The 21,663-nt window shown below is 40.1% G+C and overlaps 1 protein-coding gene across 3 annotated transcripts in view; it reads left to right on the top strand.

The window, feature by feature from the left end:
- The first annotated feature begins 399 nt into the window (after nucleotides 1-399).
- Nucleotides 400-21,663, top strand: part of LOC142195827 (serine/threonine-protein kinase Nek5-like) — a 46,835-nt gene continuing 25,571 nt past the window's right edge. Inside the window, exons 1-7 of one of the 3 annotated variants that reach the window (XM_075265881.1) lie at nucleotides 400-488; nucleotides 6,607-6,742; nucleotides 15,932-16,028; nucleotides 18,276-18,373; nucleotides 18,982-19,065; nucleotides 20,252-20,322; nucleotides 21,436-21,522. In XM_075265881.1, the coding sequence (XP_075121982.1) occupies nucleotides 6,626-6,742; nucleotides 15,932-16,028; nucleotides 18,276-18,373; nucleotides 18,982-19,065; nucleotides 20,252-20,322; nucleotides 21,436-21,522 (554 nt within the window). In that variant the 5' untranslated portion in view covers nucleotides 400-488; nucleotides 6,607-6,625. Of the gene's footprint in view, nucleotides 489-1,072; nucleotides 1,196-4,582; nucleotides 4,613-6,606; nucleotides 6,743-15,931; nucleotides 16,029-18,275; nucleotides 18,374-18,981; nucleotides 19,066-20,251; nucleotides 20,323-21,435; nucleotides 21,523-21,663 lie in introns of those variants that run through there. The other 2 variants (XM_075265882.1, XM_075265883.1) reach the window with 2 other exon arrangements.

Below are 21,663 nucleotides of genomic sequence, written 5' to 3'. Positions count from 1 at the left end.
AGTACACTGCACATAGTATCCCTTTGTGCACTAGGAATAAGCAACTCTTTCCCCCCACATTGCTAATATTGACCGCACTTGCTGATATTTCATAGACCAAAATCTGAACTATAAAGGTGGAGAAATTTTAATGTATAGATAGATAGATAGATCTGAGATTGAAACAATGACCAAAATAATATTGACCTTTGAGCCCCCTTGGACACCAGGACACTTATTCAACTGCATGTGTATAGCGTCCATGGCGGCCACAATGAGTGAATTGTAATTCCACTTAGTTATCAGTCTGAAGGCCCGTGTTGAAGTAATGGGTCAGTAGTCAAGATGTTGGATATGACTTGCCCTTTAAAACAGAAACTACATTACAGCGATGACTTGCAGAACATGGGCTAAATTTACCACCTGCCCCTTGCCATGGACGGCCCTGTGAGGGGTGTAGGAATTGTTTCACTTTCTGGAGTAAGCCTGTGTACATGGCAGATGATAAAGTAAGTGACCAGTTTAATATATTTCACATAATGCATTATAGGAGTATATCAGACTGCTAGTGTCAAGTTATTGCCTAAGGATTTATTGCTAGATCTGGGGGTGCAAGTGCTGGTACCCCCACTGATCATGAGAACAAGGGCTGTAGCTGTGGTCGGGCATGCACGCTCCTGCTCCATTCACACTATCAGTCCGAGTCCAGAGCTCGCTTGTCATATCATATTATAGATGTGGTTTTGGAAATCGCAGCCTGTCAATTCTACCTATGGAAACGCCGGCGGTTTTCCTATATGTATAATGGAAGCATAGAGGAAACCTCTGCAAACTTTCTGTGAAAAGCACTGCGGGAAAATGCATTGTCACCACGGTAGTTGTAGAGCCACAGGTTGTAGATCTCTGCAGTATATGAGGCTCGTAAGTTTTGTATCTTTGGCATTATGGACGTGAAGTCTCTTTGTAAAAATATACAAAAAAGATGAGTCTGTGTAACCTGCCCGAATACAACCGCCTAAGAGAAAAAGCAACAACTAACACGCCTTTTGTGTTTCGTTATGTAAAGTGACACCAGGGGGCAGGCAGGAACTGCAGGTGAGGCTAGGACTACATCTCCCATGATGCACCTGCAGCAGGCTAGTGTCAGGCACCTGTACAGAAGCTTGTGTTGTATTGTCATCATCCTGAAGAAGACGGCCGCCCGCAGCTCCTCAAGGTGAGTACTTGGCCAAGGTGAGCAGGGTATGTGTGCCAGTGTCTGGGTGCTATCCAATACTAACACAGTCAGGATTAGATAGGGGAGGCAATTGTGGAGGTGCCCTCTGCTTTCTATATGTTGTGTCCTGTATCTATAGAAACCATGGGAGGAGCAGTGAGGATGTAATCCAGGGAACAAGAGAGGAACGCTACAATGTGCAACAAAAAGGGCAAACAGAAGACAACGCTCGCCCGTTACTAAAACTCATCAAGTTATCTCGTTGTTGCAGGTTGTTCGGAATTGTTCATCCACTTCCTAGATGTACAGTACTGTGTAAAAGTTTTAGGCAGGTGTGGGATAATATTACAAAGTAAGAATGTTTTCAGAAAAACAATAGTTTATTTTGTCAACAAATAAAATAATGTAAACAAAGAAAAGAAAAATCTAAATCCAAGAAGTCTTGGGAGCGTTCACACTACCGCCGGTGTCCGACAGGTAGTGTCCGCTCCTAGTGTCCGCTCAAAATCTGTCACAGACATTAGGAGCGGACGCTAGCTGTGTCCGTGACACCTGTCATTCATTTCAATGGGCATCGGGTGCGTTCTTTTGCACTCTGTGCCTGTCCTTCCCTGTCCGCAAGTGAAGATGTCCGAATTCAGGGAAGGACGGGCACGGAGTGCAAAAGAACGCACCCGATGCCCATTGAAATGAATGACAGGTGTCACAGACACAGCTAGTGTCCAATCCTAATGTCCGTGACAGATTTTGAGCGGACACTACCTGTCGGACACCGACGGTAGTGTGAATGCCTCCTTAGAAGTGATGATACGGCCCTCACAGAGCCCTGATCTCAACATCTTCCAGTCTGTCTTGGATGACATGAAGGGACAGAAGGATTGGAGCAAGCCGACATCCACAGAAGATCTGGGCTTAGTCCTCCAAGACAGCGGGAACAACCTCCCTGCCGAGTTCTTCCAAAAACTGGCTGCAAGTCTATCTAGAAGATTTAATAGAAGGCGACGGTCACATCAAATACTGATGTGAATTAGATTTCTCCTTTCTTCATTCACTTCCATTTTTTTAACCCTTTCCTGCCAGTGACATTTTTCATTTTTGACTCCCCTCTTCCAAACCCCATGACTTTGTTATTTTTCCTTTCTCAGAACCATATTAGAGCTTAATATTTGCGGGAAAAATTGTTCTTCATAATGGTACCATTTATTATTCTGTACAATGTACTGGGAAGCTGAAAAAATCAGAATGGGGGAGAATTGGCAAAAAAAGTGCATTTTTGCGATTTTCTTACAGGCTTCGTTTTTATGGTGTTCACTCTGCAGCCAAAATGTCATGTCACCTGTGTTCTATGTTTTGGTATGATTTCTGGGATACCAAATTTATATGGTTTTATTTCCATTTTAACCCCTTAACTAAAATCTAAATCTTTGCAAAAAAAAAAAAAATTCTAAAAGTTGCCATATTCTGACACCCATAATTTTTGTTATGTGTTTTATTTCTGTATACAGGGATGCATAGGATGTCTTTTTGGTGGGGTCAGGTGTTATTTCTAGTTATACCATTTTTGGGGAATGTCTATTGCTTAGATCACTTTTTTTAAAAAAATTTTTATTAAAGGCAAAAAGGCACTTTTGATTAATTTTTTTTTCCCACTGCGGTGTTCACCGTACAGGAAAAATATTTTTCTATATTTGTAGACCGGGTTTTTTCGGACACAGGGATACCTAATGTGTAGGTGTTTCACAGTATTAAAGTACTTTTATATGTGTTCTAGGGAAAGGGAGTGATTTGAAATTTTTTATATTTTTTATTTATTTTCTACTTTTTTGAATTTTTTTAATGCATTTAGTAGGGGTCTGATCATTAATGTCATGCAATACAATGCTAGTACTGCAATGCATTGCAAAATAACGGTACGTCTGTTGCAGGCTGCATGTATGGTTCTGCAATGTGTGGATGGAATTCGCTAGAATCCCATCTACCATGCAGGGACTGACAAATGTGGCGGTTTTTGCTGCGTCGTTTGCTGCGTTGTTTGTTCCGTGGCCAAACTGTGCCAATTATATCACGTTGGGCCACAGCTTTATTTTGTTGCAGATTTTGCTGCATTTTTTGAGCCAAAGCCAGGAGTGGATGGGGCAGAATGGAGAAGTATAAGAGCCTCCTATTTATTTCTCATTCCTTTTGTAGCTCAAAAAATGTAGCAAAATCTGCAACAACAAAAAAAAGCTGTGTTTTCGCAATGTCAGGCCTTAGCCGTAGGATGTATTCTCAGAGCTATAACTGTGGCTAAACTACAACAGGAAAGTCCACATGTAGTTTCGAAGTAAATTTTTTGATGCATTACAGAAATATTTCACCTGAACTATATCAGAACTGCATGTAAGCTTTATCTGATGTGCTTTACCTACACTGTGTGAATGAGGGCATAATAGGAAAACACACAATTCTAAGAAAAGCTGCTGCAGAATTGTCATCTTATGCGGAATGCAGGTATTTACTACAGCGGACACATCCAGAGAGGTGATGGGCTCTTTTGAAGATTCTTTTACAGGAACAACAGGCCAATCCTTTTAACCCTTTTCTGGCCTCCTCCATACATGTACAGTGGAAGTTAGGAGGGCAAATAAGGTTTAGGCTAAGGCTTCAGCAGTTACAAGTGGACTCCGGGTGACTATATTTGGGTTTGCGGGGCGTCCGCTCTTTCATACTGGTTTTCTCTCTATTGATTTTTGGCAGACTCGGTGCAGATATCAACTTAGCCTGCGGAGTTGTGCCCAGTCATAGGTGACTTACATCACAGACGAGTACTCTAAGGATAAATTACCCTTTAATAGTCATCATTATTAGTGAATTTAGGTGATAATAAATTCATCTGTTTTAATATGGAGAACGTAGAGGCGATGACGTTTTCACTATACTATAATTACTGTTATAAGGTGTTTTTATTTCCATAATAAACTGTGGCCGCACCTTAGTCTGCACCTCCTCCGCTGCACTGATTCCAGTAAGAAAGCTTCAATCTGGCACAGAGGTCATAAGAATAATTTCCTGTATTGTTTTGTTACACGCCGGTCTCCCCGCCATAACATCACCTAATATATACTGAATGATACAACATATTCCAGCAACATAGCCAGGCATATGATATGGCAACACTTAGGTCCTCATGTGTCGCCATATGGTGCTGTGCTGAAAGTCGGAGATATTCTTCTGCAATCCAGTGTTTGATGGAACGTACCTCACATGTATTCCTTCAGACTATGGAACAACACTGTTTTATACTTCCTTATTTCATCAGAGTTCCTATTATGGCTGTGTTGAACCTCCGCCTTTCCATTAGGATTCCTTCCAAGAAGTAGAGTCAGCAGTTCAGGTTGCTGCTTCTAGACTTGGTGTTCAGTATCAGCCCAAGGTTCAGTAAGTATAAATTATAGAACAGCTTTGATCCCGAGGTCATTGACAGGCAATTGTATTGAATTGCTCAAGTAACAATTCCATTAGGAATCAATGTCGTCCTGAGATCTGATCATATACAGGCAGGGCTGAGGGTGACCCTGAGATTTCCCATGGTTTCCTTATTATGTTCTCCTCTATTCACCCTAGAAACATTTTCTGAGCCAAGCCTGTATATAGTGTTGAACGTAATAGCTATTTTAGGCTCCGTACATTTGGAGTATATGACATGAGACGCATATCCAATGTATCCATAGAACTCCGTATATCCAATGTGGCTAAAAGAATGTCCTTATGGTCTCCAATGAACTGGTAGGAAGTAGCGTAGTAGACTGCACTAGTAGAAAACACATACAGAGTGTTATACATATTTTGTATGTATTATCAATGTATCCTACAGTATTTTATACAGCGGGAAACGCCATAGATTCCCATCACAGGTGTACAGTTTGTTAGCAGATCTTCCCAACCTTTATGTCCAAAAAACGGAGTCTGACACCAAAACCCAACATAGCAACCCATCCCAGCAGATAGATAAATGAGGGTTACCTTAAGACTAAGGCCTCATGTAGTGTCCCGCAGGAAAAACCGCGGCGACAACACATTGCGGTTCTTCTCACATCGCTTTGGACAAAAAGTTTGCAGAGGTTTCCTCTATGGACTTTCTGCCTCCATTATACCTATAGGGAAACCACCAGTGTTGCAATGGTTTTGGAAATTGCTGATTGTCCGCAGCGCATATTTTACCTCAAAGTGGGCATGGGATTCACTAGGCTGTAAAACGCTGTGTTTCTGCATCAGGCAAACCTTGGCATTTATGCCACATGGGGCCCCGGCCCCTCATGAATTGCTGCCTCGGTTGTCTCAATATTACTGGTATTGTTGATATGTAAATGAGCTCTTTGGCGCACCTAGGGCAATGTTGCTTACTACTTTGGAGCAATGACAATGCTCCAAAACGGCTTCGTTTAAAGGGGCTCTATCATTAGATTTTAGCGTTTTGAGATAAAGATATGCCTGAATAGCCTTTAAAAAGTCTATTCAGGTGCTGATAGTCGTTTTCAATAAAGACCCCCCATTTTTGTTAATAACCTTTGAAATGGATATGCAAATCAGTCTCTCCGTGCATGGTGGGCGTTCCATGCACTCCCCAGCGTCATTTTGCTTGTGCTGCAAAACTCCTCCTCCTCCTTCTTATTCACCGCCTCCAGCGTTGTCCTTCCCAGTGGTTTCTATTGAAATTTTGCGCATGTGCAGTGGGGGGGGGGGTGTCTTTTTTAAAATGGCTAGCAGCACCCGAATAGCCTTTTTAAAGGCTATTCAGGCTTATCTTTATTTCAAAACCCTAAAATCTAATGATAGAGACTAGAGTGCCGGACGCTTCCATTCATTTCTATGGGAGCGTGCTGTGAGCGTGCTGTTTAGAACGGCTGTTCTGAACAGTGTTTGCTCATCTCTAATAGAGACCCTTTAATATGATGTGATCAGAACCTTATCTATCTTATCTGTTGCAATGGTGGACATCCATTGTTCGGTGTCCCCCAGAGGAGCGCTGAACTGTGACATAACATGAAGCCTCTGGCACCAAAGCAAACTCTAGCTGGGCATCCCACCAACCAAATATTCTATATATTCCTGATGTATTCTTAGTGCCAGTGGAGCACTTGAGCCCTGTCATACAGACAGCAGGGCCCAGCTATGACTTCTACATATTTATCCCCTATATCTTGACATGGATTTTCCCTGTGACATGTAGACTTGAGAATGGATTCTGATTACAGAAACATGAAACATTAAAGGCAAAGTGATCCCTTTAAATATTCAGCCCGCTCTCACAATGACCATTATACAGAAAGGAACCTCTGCACCGACCTGTATAGTAAAGCACAGCGCTGTGTAACCTGGCATGGCTTATCCAAAAGTTTCTTTAATATTAAATTCATTTTTGTTTCCCTAAGGCCCAATCTGAGATAAATCATGAATAACTACGAAATTGTTCGGATGATCGGAGAAGGAGCGTTTGGGAAAGCTTTTCTGGCAAAAGGAAAAAAGGACAATATCCGATGTGTGATCAAAGAAGTGAATCTGTCCAAGGTGACTTGTATCTGTATTGTATATTATTAGCACATGATAACTACAGAAGTAAATTGTATTCTAGCAATGTCCTAGCTCATAGGCTACCCGCACATGTAAAAATCTACGCTGTGGATTTTTTTTTTTTCTTTTTTTTAACGTAGATTGTGAGCCCCACGTAGAGCTTACAATGTACATTTTTCCCTATCAGTATGTCTTTTGGAATATGGGATTGGAAATCCATGCAAACACAGGGAGAACATACAAACTCCTTGCAGATGGTTTTATGCCCCTGGTGGGATTTGAACACCAGGACTCCAGTGCTGCAAGGCTGCAGTGCTAACCACTGAGCCACTGTTTGGCCCCCTCTGTGGATTTTATACAACAAAATTTGTAACAGAAGCGATATATGTCAGGTGCAGATTTTGTGGCAGATTCAGATTTTGGTGCTAATTCTAAACCTATCAATGTAAAAGGTGAAACCTTAAGTGAAAATCGGCACAAAGAATTGACATGCAGCAGATTCTATAGTATGCACCATATTATAATAATCAATTTTATTTGTATAATGACAACATATTCCGCAGCACTTTACAAATTGTAGGGTGTTTGTCTCAACGTGGAAAAATATCTGCATAGTGTGATTTAGGCTGCATTTTTTTGTTGCAGATTTTGCTGCGGTTTTTTGAGCCAAAGCCAAGAATCTGCAACAAAAAATACAGTGTTTCCGCAAAGTAGAGCATTTGCCTAAAAGAATTTTCCCATCTGAAAAGCTATTTGAAGATTAGGTGGGATCCAACCACTCAGACTGTTAAATATCTTGTATTTGCCGGTGAGACTTGTGTCCACTGTTAAATATCCGTACCTGGCCTTATCCACGATAGGAAGAAGTCAGCTTGTTATAAATCAGTGTAGAGGTTTATTAATATCTTGAAGGAAAACACAGGAACAGGGAAAATGTCCAAAATAACACAAATATCAGTCAATTGTCAATAGCTTACATCTTCAGAGAAGTTAAATCATCTGGATATCTTGTAGTTACAGCTTGGTTCATGCTTGTCATCTGGTTGGTGGACTTGGGCTGGTTACGACGTCCATGGATGTCCATCTGCCTGGACCACCCACCCTGGTGTTCCCAAAGACAGACCTCCTGGTCTTCCCCTGGTCTTCCCAAAGACAGACCCAGACATGTGTATTTCTTACTCATTTATATTCATGAGAGTGGGTGTTACCTTCCATCTTGTAGCTATGTAAGGAGATTTCTAAAATGGTCTACTCTAACCGCACCCATGCACCCAAAATATAAGACTATGATGTCAGTAGAGTGTTAACCCCATGTCTGCTAGAGAATATTGTAAATATATAATATTTAACATTTCCCCCTTTTGAGAGTGAAATATCTGTTTGAACTCTCAAGATATACCATACAACAATATTCATTCAATTAGATTATATCTTCTTTCTTCTTTGCTGAATACTGGAACTTAATTTTCATTAATTGTCCATATAATAATTTCATCAATTTGCGATACATTTTGACATTAGTAAACGTTATGGTATGTTATGGTAAACTGTGATCAAAGATGGAAACAATTTGATCCACTATCTAACCTACACCTGATGAAGGCTCTTCTTTCATCGTCTGGTCTTCTGGTCATCTCTTCTTCCATCATAATAGAAGGCTTATTACCACAAATGTAGTTCTTGACTTAAAGTCCTTTAGATTTCCTCCGTGTTGTGCAGATATTATAACATTGTCCATTAAAGTTCATATTATCAACAAAGTCCATATGTTATGTTTCACTTTACCAAAACATAGACTGTAGTGGAGTTTTTCCTTCTGTAATTCCCTTGACCACCTGTCACTGTAGAACAACAATGTGACACTTCTGGAGCAATACTGCAAAAGCAAGGCAAGTGTGAATTCTGACATCATCCCTGCTGCTTGTCAGTAAGGTTCAGTCCTGGAATCTCAGTCTCATGGATACACAATATCTGTGTTCGGGTTTTATCATTCACAACCCTTTTGCTCACCAAACAACTTGAAGTCTTGAAATAGAGAGGATTCCACCAAACATTGATGAGGACGTCCTTATATCTGTCCAATCATCCGCTGATCAAAGGTTCCAAACTCCAGCAATAATTTTTAAACACAGTCCTTGGCATAAGCTTAAGCATATAGCATCATACCTTCAGGTTATCTTTTCCCGCACATCTTCTTCTTGTAACTGTTAAAGTCTTTTTATTAACATTTGATATCAAACTTTCTCATAATCTTGGACTTGATTGAAGAAAAGTTTTCTTTCCCTAATAGCTAAGCCAAACTAGGCAATTAACTAAACTATAATATCACAGTGTACCATACCACTCATTTATATATCATACTTCTCTTTATATTGTATCAATATTTATATTTGACTTATAAAATATTGATATTCAATACATTTATCCTACTATCTGATAATAGTACTTTGGATACAATAATCTATATAAACATCATATATCAACATATATCTTTATATCTATATGTATGAATATATATGTGTACTTTACTTGTGATGACAAATTGCAACATAACTCTGAAATATAATGTGATTATTAATTACCATTCTATAGACAATCACTATATTTATTCTTTAGTTAGAACTTTTCACCAATTATACTAAACATATGTTCCTATATGATTGTGTTATCATACTTATCATACATTTTCTAAAGTTTAATCACTTTATTATCCTTTTTAATAAGAAATAATTTTATTTTGAACATTACTTTATTAATTATCATTGTGTTCCTTATCTGAGACACAATATTAACCCTTTATTCATAAAAACTTATGTGACTAAAGTTTCCTCTTAACACCTCGTCTCTTCACAGACTCCTGTGTCCTTTTTTAACCTTTCAGATACCTCCAATACCAAGAATAGAGACAAGACTTAAGACACTTGACTCTGTCTTACACTTAACTGTATATATTCTTGTGTACTGGCTGTATATGAATACCATATATATGAAATAAGTATATAAAACATAAACATTTCAAAATATGTCACATCCTATAATCAGAAGTTTAAAGAATAAACCAGAGACTATCTCTCTTGATATCCCATATCCTTTGATGATATTGTGATACCTCTCCCTTCATGAAGATGATTAGCTTTGCATATAAGACACATGTTTTCCCAAATTTTTTTTTCCAATGTTTGTTTTCCCAATGTTTGTAGATGTTGATGTGTGTAAGTGTATGCAAGTGTGTGTGTACATGTAAGAATACATAATCAATAATAATACAATAAAACAATAATACAATACTGGCTATAGCTAACTAGATTTTCCCACCATAACTAATATATTTATTATCCCATGATCCAATTACCCCAATAAACCTTTATTATTTGTCAGGTTTGAACAAATATATTGAAGATTATCTGTATCTTCTCAAAAGCTACTTTTTCCTACAGAATGTTCACCTAAAATAACCTTGCTTTGTAGTGCAGCTGTCACCTTTTCTCTCAGCTCATGTGACTTAAACACTTGGTTTTCCTGTAGGTATAAACATATGAGGTTCCTTTCAATGGATTTCACATATATTTGCTAATTTCCCAATTTAATATAGAGGATCATATAAGATAAAAAATAGAAAGAAATAGAAAAAGAAAATAGAAATAGAAATCCTTGTTGGATGCATCCTGATTTTCTTAGGCCTATTTGTGATGTCACAGATCTGTTGTATACACCAGTGGACACATAACACACATAACACTTATACTGACCAGCCCATCAGGGTCACAGGTCACAGTGTGTTGCTGTCAATCAACTGACCACATGAACGAACACTTATTCTCACAGTAAGTAAGAGCTCCATGCCTAGTTGCATGCCTTCATACATAATGGATTATAACTTGAAAATCCTAAAAACATGGACTTTACATGAAACTATTGAAAAACATGCTTGAGGTAAGTTAGAACTTCTATCACTTTATCATGCATTGTTATTAGTCACACCATGTGAAATTAGTTTACTCATTAATAGTTAGACACTCCATGTATTCTTTTGGCTATAAGGAAAGAATGATGAATGAATGGACATCACTGATTGAACTGATCCATTTTTCCATATATCTATATCTGATGAGAAAAAATAGATAAACTTTAGCAAAAACCAAATTAATACAATAATGATTTTAACCAATGGAAAATTTAATAACTTTATGGATCCCTAGTACTATTTGATCATATTCATATAATGTACATAACATGTTCCTCCTCTCTCTGCATCCAGAGAGTGGACTATGACAAAAATCTGTCACCACACATGAGACTCTCCTCCTGTGTGTATATATATATACTGTATATAATAATATGATCCATAGTATTATTCACAATAGCATAATTAGGATTATTTATAAACATCATCACATAATCATGTGGATTATACCTGATCATTGGACTTCTCCTCATATAAAAGGGATTTCTCTTTACATAGCCAAATAGTACGTAAGTAAATCTCAATAGACAGTCATTACATCAGAGATACTTTTAAACTCGACCCCTGACCTTCCTGTCAATCACATCCCACAATAACCTCGCCAGGTCATGAGAGAATGCCAAGCTTGCCCTTTTCCTAAGAATATAAGACAGGTCAGATGCCATTGGGTTACTGAAAAGATCTGACATTTTGGAGACAACTGGTACATTCCCAGATACAATCTTTTGACTATCAATAGATTTGGTTGGCTGCAATTCTTTAATTTCAGTTAATACTGGAATTTCAATTTGTGGATTTTCCTGCATGGCATATGGTTTATATGCAACATGTAATTTCCTACGTTTCTCATAGATTTTGTCACTTTCCCTCCTATAAATAGGGGACACTTTAACATGATTTGACAGATGTCTCTTAATAGGCTTTGCTTTTTGCTTTGGACATACTCGATTTACATTTGACATATGTTTCTGATGTCTTCTGGCCATGTCCAATAAACTAGCAGCTTCAAATAAAGTCTTCTTATCTGAGGCACTGGCAAGGGTGACTGCATCCAAGAATTTGAACTTTTTAACAAAACTTTTCACCATAGATGAAGAGTTCACCTTTTGAATGACAGTTTTGTATGTCCTTTCAAATTTAGACATGAATGCATATGTACATTCTTTTCTGCCAATCTTTATCTCATTCAGTATGTCAGGTGTTGGCATGCTATCGCCTCTAGTGCACCAGATTAATTTCTTTAATCTCTCCACATCACTGTCTTTTAACCATTCATTTGACTCATTATCATAAGACATTTTTGCAGACAAACGTTCTGTAAAATCAATAGGAAGCCATAATTTAAACAGTTTATTTCTCTGTTCAATATTTAGATCAAATTTCTCTGCATGGCTTTCAAAAATTTCTGAGTTTCTACACACATGGATCTTTACATCATATGTGGGAATGGCTTTACTCAGACTGATCAAATATTCCTGAGATTTTAATTTCAATTTAGTTTCTTGTATCATTTGTTCTTCACCATCTATGGCCATTACTGCCACGTGGTGCTCTTTGTCAACATATTGTTGAGATTTCTCATTATCTGTCTGAACAGATTTATGCATACTATTACTTAATTTCTTCTCTGTTACCACGTCATTAAAAATCTTTACCAAAGAAGCTATATTCCTAAATACCTGCTTCTCTTTTGTAGAACAAATTCTATTTTCAATCTTAGAATTTGCCTGTTCACATTGTGTATATAAATCTTGCCATATACTCGCTAAATTGTCACTAGACAAAACTTTATACTCAAAGTTACACTTTTTAGACAATGACTCTAATTTTTCCATACTTTAAAAGTAAAATCTTTACTCACCACTATAGAAAGCTTCACCTTTAGCTTGTCCTTGGAACAGTTGGTCCCTGTCATCAGAACGTCTCAGTACGTCTGGCACTTGTGGTCCTTCTGTATTTCCTCACAGGCTTTCCTCACACAGGCTTCCGTATCATATAACACGTACAACAGTCATCTGTATCTCACCAATATAGGTTTCTTTTCGAAGTCTTCCTGAATCTTGCAATTCATACAACTTGCAAAATACTCCTCTCTTCCCCCTTAATTGCAAGTGAACGGAACGAGAAAAACAGGAAAAAAAACGACCGTGCTGGCTCGCCACTGTTAAATAGCCATGAAGTAACGGAGGAAGGCTGGCTCGCCACTGTTAAATATCTTGTATTTGCCGGTGAGACTTGTGTCCACTGTTAAATATCCGTACCTGGCCTTATCCACGATAGGAAGAAGTCAGCTTGTTATAAATCAGTGTAGAGGTTTATTAATATCTTGAAGGAAAACACAGGAACAGGGAAAATGTCCAAAATAACACAAATATCAGTCAATTGTCAATAGCTTACATCTTCAGAGAAGTTAAATCATCTGGATATCTTGTAGTTACAGCTTGGTTCATGCTTGTCATCTGGTTGGTGGACTTGGGCTGGTTACGACGTCCATGGATGTCCATCTGCCTGGACCACCCACCCTGGTGTTCCCAAAGACAGACCTCCTGGTCTTCCCCTGGTCTTCCCAAAGACAGACCCAGACATGTGTATTTCTTACTCATTTATATTCATGAGAGTGGGTGTTACCTTCCATCTTGTAGCTATGTAAGGAGATTTCTAAAATGGTCTACTCTAACCGCACCCATGCACCCAAAATATAAGACTATGATGTCAGTAGAGTGTTAACCCCATGTCTGCTAGAGAATATTGTAAATATATAATATTTAACACAGACCCACACTGTTCAAGAGAACAGGGGACATTATTTCCCCCATGCTGAAGCAGAGGTGAGGCAGTGCAGGCAACGCTCCCTACATTTCAATGGGAGTCCTAGAGTAAAAGCTGAGTATTGCATTTTGGCTATCCCTAGCATACCCGCACAGTGTGGGTATGAGTGGTACCCGACCACTCTGCAAGTTATCCATCTATCTCATGGATAGGGGTAACTTGCTAAGGTCCAATTCACATCTGCGTTCAGTATTCCGTTCGGGGAGTCCACCTGGTGACCTCCCAAACGGAAACCTGTACGCATTAAAAAACGGTTAGCTAAGAAACCACATGGACCCCATAGACTATAATGGGGTCCGTTTGGTTTCCGCATGAAACATGCGGAGAGAAAAGTGCTGAAACCACACGGACCCCATTGTAGCCTATGGGGTTGTGTGGTTTCTTAGCTAACCGCTTTTTAATGCGTATAAGTTTCTGTTCGGGGGTTTCTCAAGCATACTGAAGGTACCAAGGCTCCCAAGAATACTGAACGCAGATGTGAACCGCATGTAAGATGGGAAAACACCTTTAGGCTAAGGCCCCACAGGACGATCCACAGCTGTAAAGCGCTGCGGGAAAAACCGCAGCAGGAATATATCAGGGTTCTTCCCACAGCGCTTTAAACAGAAAGTTCGCTGAGTTTTCCTCTGCGGACTTTCTGTTACAATTAAATCTATGGGAAAGCCACCGCTGTTTCCGTAGATAGAAGTGACATGCTACAATTTCCAAAACCACGCCGGGTTTCCGTAGATAGAAGTGACATGCTACAATTTCCAAAACCACGCCGGGTTTTGGAAATCGCAGCGTGTCCACACTGTGTCTGTTTACCGCAAAGTGAGCATGGGATTCGCAAGAAACCCATCCACTTTGCAGTTACTGTAAAACGCCATGATTTTTCCCACAGCGTTTCCGGCCCGTGGGCAAATCACGCTGTTTCCCACCCGTGGGGCACCGGTCTTAAGCTGGGCCTACATTGCATAAATAGCATGATTTGGTTGCGGCAGAAATGCCACAGCAAACTGACACAATGTTTTTGTAAATCGCAGCATGTCAATTATACCTATAGAAATATTGGTGTATTCTGTATAGGTATAATAGAAGCAGAAAGTCCACAGAGGAAAACTACAGACTTTCTGTGAATAACACTGTGGGGGCTAAACAACATGTGTTACTGCCACAGTTTTTTTCCGCAGTTCTTTTTGGCTGCAGTTCGCTATAGGGGGCCTTAGCCTTAAGAAGATCTCATGGACTTAAAGGGGCTCTATCAGCAAAATCATGCTGATAGAGCCCCACATATGCGTGACTAGCCTTTAAAAAGGCTATTCAGGCACCGTAAATGTTATATTAAACTACCCCCTGTTTTAAAATAAAACCCTAAAACAGAATGTGATAAACTTACCCATCGTGCATGGTGGGCGGGCATTCAGGGTCCACCATCTTCTTCAGCCATGCCTCCTCTTCCTGCAATGTCCTCTGGTCCTGTCATACTCGCGAACTGCCATTGATAAAAAATGGCGTGGGCGCATGCGCAGTAGCATGCTGCTTCTACTACGGCTACTGCGCATGCGCCCACGCCATTTTATTATCAATGTCAATGTGAGTGTATTAAGAGCAGAAGGTGATCAATCTCTACTGTATTTTTCATTTGCCCCTCAATAACTCCTACGGGCAGTGTGATGATAGGAGATTACAACTCATACTAGCTATTCTCTTTCATCCATATATGATTTACATTAGCATATTACATTGTTACAGCGGAGAGCGGCTAATCTCCACTATATGCTCTATTTGTCTCTCAATAACTCGTATGGGGAGTGAGATTGGGTTTAATACAGGACGTCCATCTCGAATCCCTGATTACCTTTGCTTATATTAATAAGAGGTGATTTGATATTAATGTCACAAGTATATGCTATGTTATGTACACTCTCCTTTGTCTACCTCTTTTCCTTGACCCTTGGCTTATATTGGTTCTTACAAACCCCATTCTCTAACAACATAATGTCCTAGTGAGAGGTTTCCATCGCTGTCTGTCACCTTTCCCCTGACTGATTGGGATCTTACATGAATATCCAGTTCTTTCTTTAGTGCAAAACAAACAATGTGCAACAGGTTTTCCCTGCACGTATTTTGCTACAAATAGATGTGAAATGTGTTAGCCCTGGTGCACACGACCATAATTTTTATCTGGGTCAGCAATTGCAGATCAATGTAGAGTCACATTCATTTCTATGGGCTAATACACACAGCCATAGTGAAGGGCCACAAAATATGGAGCAGATCCTATACCGCTACCTATTGCTGCTCAACACTGCCCGCACCATGGAGCTTCCAGCACATGAACTATACACTAATATTCTACATCGCAAGACAATGGTGTGACAATGACTGACATGTTATCTTGTCTTCCTTAGATGGCCAGGAAGGAGAAAGAGGCGTCCCACAAAGAGGTGACCCTACTGGCCAAGATGAACCACCCAAATATTGTAAAGTTTTTCACATCAATAGAAGGTTTGTTAATAATTTGTGCAGGTAAAGGTGAATGACCGAGCGGGGCTGTACACTGGATTAGACGGCAAGAACTAAGCGTGTCTTCTAGAGGACATTACATTTAGGCCATGGCGGAGATGTTGTAGGTTCACACTAGCATTGATCTCTCCATCGGACGGGTTACTCGCGGACACCTGCAGCCCCATAGACTATAATGGGGTCCGTCAGGTGTCCGTTGGGCTTCAGTATAAGACCGATTTTAAGCGGCGGAGTCTCCTATGTAGATGTGAACCTAGCCTAATTTAAGTTTTCCCATTTATCTGATTCAGCGTGCAGGAATCTGTGTGCTGCCTGCAAAGACAACCCCATTGAGATCAATCAAACTGATTTTCAGTCCAAAATTTCCACAACATACCTGCATTGATGTACTGGGTTAAATACCATGTTAGAAAGAAGCCCCATGTTGCGAAAACGCAGCGTTCTACAGTACCATCGAAGTAGATTGGATTCTGGCTAATCCCATCCACATATTGCAGAAAAAAGTCTGCTGTGGAAAAGCTGCGTTTTAAAAAAACACAACTGTTTTTGAAAATTGCAACATTTCAATTATACCTGCGGAAACGCTGACGTTTTCCATATGGATATAATAGGGGCAGAAAGTCCACAGAGGAAAACTGTGTGAAATTGCACTGAAAAATGCTGCAGAAATAAACGTGATACCATGGTTTTTTTATGCATTTTTTTTTTTCTGTGTATCACTACATGGAGTCTTGGGCATTTTAGGAGCAATTTTGGGAACATTGCTTTCAAGTCTCACCACCTTCCCACTGATGTTGGCAGAACCCCATGTTGCTGAAGAAGTGATCTGTAAGGGTGCATTCACACGGAGGAAAATGGTGAGGAATTTGGTGTGGAATTTCAGCACTGAAGAAAAAGCCTCTCATTGACTTCAATGGGTTCCTTTTTCTGCTAGCATGCTACCGGCTCAGACATTCCACACTGGCTCAGGCATGCCGCGATTTCCAAAACAAGCACGGTTTTGGAAATCGCAGCATGTCAATTATATCTACGGAAATGCCGGCAGCTTCCCCGTAGATATAATTGTAACAAAAAGTCCGATCTGTTCCCGCCGTGTTTTTTCCCACAGCGCTTTATAGCTGCAGGTCATCCTGTGGGGCCTTAACCTAAATCTGCCTCCCATTCATTTCAAGAAGGAGCATCCTGCTTATTCTTCAGTCAGATTCTGCCTGAAACTCCAACTGAAATGAATGCGAGGCAGGTTTTGGAACAGTTTATGAAGCAGTTTTTGGAGTGGCTTTTCAAATTAGCATCAAAATCAGTTTCCAAAATCTGCTTCAAATTCCTAAGACTGAGGCCCCATGTTGTGAAAAATCAGTTTTTTGTTGTTGCAGATTTTGTTGGTTTTTGAGCCAAAGTCAGGAGTGGATTGAGCAGAAGGGAGAAGTATAAGAGTATGTTCACACAGAGTTTTTTTACAGGTGGATTTTGACGTGGAATCCGTTTCAAAATCTGCCTGCAAAAAAAGGCTCCCATTCACTTCAATGGGAGCTGCTCGCTAAAAAAGAGGTGACATGCCCTATCTTGCTGCGGATTCCGCAGCTGAGTCAGCCGCGGTGGCTGCGGCTCGAGACTCATTCCCAATTAGGCCCATTCATTCGGGCCTAATCTGGAACGGAATGCTGCGATAGGATGCCAGTGCACTGCATCGACATCACGTCGTGGCTAGCCTCACGGAGAGTTCACACGGCGGAAAAGGTTTCCGCTGTGTGAACATACCCTAAGAATGCACTATAGATTTTCCATTCCTTTCCTAATGTAGCCACTCTTGACTTTGGCTCAAAAAAATGCAGCTAAATCATATTGAATGTAGTGAACCGGAGCTAAAGTACAAAGCAGTTTTTATTTTGTTTGCCTGATCAGGGAGGTACCTAGTGGATGATGTTCCATCTGTCCTATATTCAGTATACAGGGGAAAACCTCTTAGGATAGGCCATAAGTATGAGATTTTTGGGGATCTGGCATCACCACCCATCGACTGATGCAGTGAGCTGCTGGTACTCAACTACACAGTGGATGGAGTCAGAAGCAGATGCCAATACACAGTGATCAATTCTGCCTTAAATGAAAAAAAAAAAAAAAAGATTGTCAAGTACCATACAGAAATTTTATGCCAATTCCCTAGTACTACATAGAACAATAGAGCGTGGATCTATCCGTATGTCCATTTACTTGTAATTGTACTTTCAGAGAATAACAATCTGTACATTGTGATGGAGTACTGTGACGGAGGAGACCTGATGAAGAGGATTGACATGCAGCGGGGGGTTCTGTTTGATGAAGACCAGGTACATTCATAAACATCCATTGTGTTTGAGACAATGATCCCCATGGACTGCACATTGTCTGTAGTCTATGGAAATGTGAAGAACAATTGTACTATAGGCATTGGTGAAATCCAAACCCTGCATGGAGAAACTGCTTGTTGTTAGTCGGTTGTCATGTTCCAGTATACAAGGGCCTCATATGTCAATGATAAAGTGATCTAACTGGTTACTAATATGTAAGGCCCACACTGAAAGAGGAACGTAGTGCAATGAAATCAGAATTTCATAGCAATGTTGTAGGGCGAAGCCCAGACAGCAGAGGCCCCTGTGCAGGATCGTGTACAGACCCCTGAACCTATCGTAGAGAAACTTACTTAGGTGTCTCCAACCACCTACTAGTAATTGTCAGCCATACCCTTGACATACAGTGTAATAGCAGGAAGGGAACATGTCACATGTATTAGTGATAGTAAATTGTCAGCTGGTACTTATGGACCAATGGTTTAGTTTAAGAAAAATAGAATACTATGGCAATCGTGCATAAGATAACTGTGTTATTATGTACGTCTATAAACCATAAGTATGTACTTTATAGGATATAACTTACATGGAAATTACATCTATTACAGATCCTAAACTGGTTTGTGCAGATTTCTTTGGGACTCAAACACATCCACGACCGCAAAGTTCTCCACCGTGATATTAAAGCACAGGTATAATCCATATAGACCAGGGGTCCTCAAACTTTTCAAACAGGGGGCTAGTTCACTGTCCCCTAAACCATTGGAGGGTAGAAATATAGTTTAAAAACAATTTAAGATTATATGTTCCACAGTAGCGCCCCCCACAGTATTATATGCTCCACAGTACGCCCCCCACACACAGTATTATCTGCTCCTCAGTACACCCAACCGCACTATATTATATGCTCCTCAGTACGCCCACTCCCACTGTATTATATTCTCCTCAGTACACCCCCCCACTGTATTATATGCTCCTCAGTACACCCCCCCACTGTATTATATTCTCCTCAGTACACTCCTCCCCCCCCCGCACACACAGTATTATATGCTCCTCAGTACACCCCCCACTGTATTATATTCTCCTCAGTACGCCCCCCCTCACACACACAGTATTATATGCTCCTCAGTACACCCCCCACTGTATTATATGCTCGCCAGTACACCCCCCTCACACACAGTATTATATGCTCCTCAGTACACCCCCCACTGTATTATATGCTCCTCAGTACGCCCCCCTCACACATACACAGTATTATATGCTCCTCAGTACACCCCCCCCACTGTATTATATGCTCGCCAGTACACCCCCCTCACACACAGTATTATATGCTCCTCAGTACACCCCCCACTGTATTATATGCTCCTCAGTACGCCCCCCTCACACACACAGTATTATATGCTCCTCAGTACACCCCCCACTGTATTACATGCTCCTCAGTGCAACCCCCCCACAGTATTATATGCTCCTCAGTATACCCCCCCCCCACACACTGTATTATATGCTCTTCAGTACACACCTACACACACTTACTTACACACTTATACTTACCCATGAAGAGCCGCCGCCGCACGTCCTCCTCCTTCAGACTTATGTCATCGTGCCTATGTCGGGGCAGCGGTCACACTCTGCAGTCAGTGTAGGCTGCGGCATTTGTGTATACAACTGAAAGCAGCAAAAGCTCACTAACAGGGAATCCTGTACCGGATTCCTTATTAGTGAGCGATTCGGGCGACGGCGCGCGGGCTACATGCGGCGGGCCGGACAAATGTCGGTGTGACGTAGTTTGAGGACCGCCTGGTATAAACAGTAGTGGTAAATGAAAGAGTTAATAATGTTGCTGTTGTCGTCCATTGACCATTTCACTTTACCTTGCAGAACATTTTTCTCACCAATAATGGGACAATGGCCAAGCTGGGAGACTTTGGTATAGCAAGGATGCTGAACAAGTAAGTGGATTGTATAGGCTCAGTACACTATAGACTAGCATCAGAAAGAGCCTTAAAGGGAAAGTGTTGCCAGGAAATTATTTATTGTTTTAATTTTTTTTATGTTAAACATATTTTAAAATGATTTTTGTTGATGTTATTTTTAACTTTCCACATTATTATCCACATGTTAAAACATTTTGAAAATGTTGTAATTCCAATTCTTACCACTAAGCCTAAAATAGTTTGTGACTTCCTGTCTCCTGGATATGGACCATAGCCATAGACACAATGGTCTGGAGCAGAACCTATTCACTTCTTTGGGATAATAGGTGAAAATCACCTATTGTGATTGGTGGATTCTTTGTCTTATCTACACATACAGGATAGCAGTGTGGTGACATCATAAGTCAGGTGGCTGCAGGAAGTCTCAGCATATTATTTGACTTAGTGGCCAGAGTTAGAAATGCTTAATTTTAGGAACTTTAAAAAAAAAAAATAATAAAATGGAAATTAATACAATAATAAAATTGGAATGGAATTTTCCATTTTTTAAATCTATATTTAGACAACTTACAGGCACTGCCTGGTATAATGGGGACCAAGGGTGCCTACAAAACTCATCATCAGCGCCTAACCTGAGCGTTATCTCTATTAATATCAATATTTGCAGTTTCCTATAGTGCTGCCTGTTTAGTAACCAGTGATATCTCAGGTTATTTTATAACCAGTACTATAATATTGGCAGCATATGAAAGTTTCTTGTGATACCAGAGCATTTTCCTAGGTGGTATAAAACCAGAGATACAGCCATTTAAAGTGCCCCCCCCATTGGTAAATACTTCAGCTCTGCATATTCACAATACAAATATGGACAGACTTTCCCTAGTAACAGGTCAGTTAGAAGTTTACTAGGGAGAATGTTACAGCCTGTTTTCTATAATAAAGGAAGTTAGGTAGGTTAATAAAGTATATTACAGAAGTGGTGACAAAACACCCACCGACACCATAGCATAAAAACAAAAGGGAGTTACACATTAATAAAAATGACCTTATAATACAATTTATTGACCTTATGATTATTGTCTTGTGTCTCTGATCATGTGGTTTTTTTTTTTTTTGTATTCATCAAAGCACAATGGAGCTGGCACGGACGTGTGTAGGGACGCCATACTACCTCTCTCCAGAAATATGTGAAAACCGACCCTATAACAATAAAACGTGAGTTACTATTCAAAAGACTATGTAGGAGGAGTGTGATGGAACGTTGTTGCATGTGTGCGTTACAGCTATTTCCAGTGTGTCCCATAGATATTGACAGGATAAGTAACATGCATCCTCGGCTTCATTCAAACACTTCCA

The sequence above is a fragment of the Leptodactylus fuscus genome, chromosome 2 (genome assembly GCF_031893055.1).
Source record: "Leptodactylus fuscus isolate aLepFus1 chromosome 2, aLepFus1.hap2, whole genome shotgun sequence".
In the NCBI taxonomy this organism is placed as follows: domain Eukaryota; kingdom Metazoa; phylum Chordata; class Amphibia; order Anura; family Leptodactylidae; genus Leptodactylus; species Leptodactylus fuscus.
The sequence above is the reverse complement of the archived record's forward strand: the minus strand, read 5'-3'. Positions and strand labels throughout refer to the sequence as shown.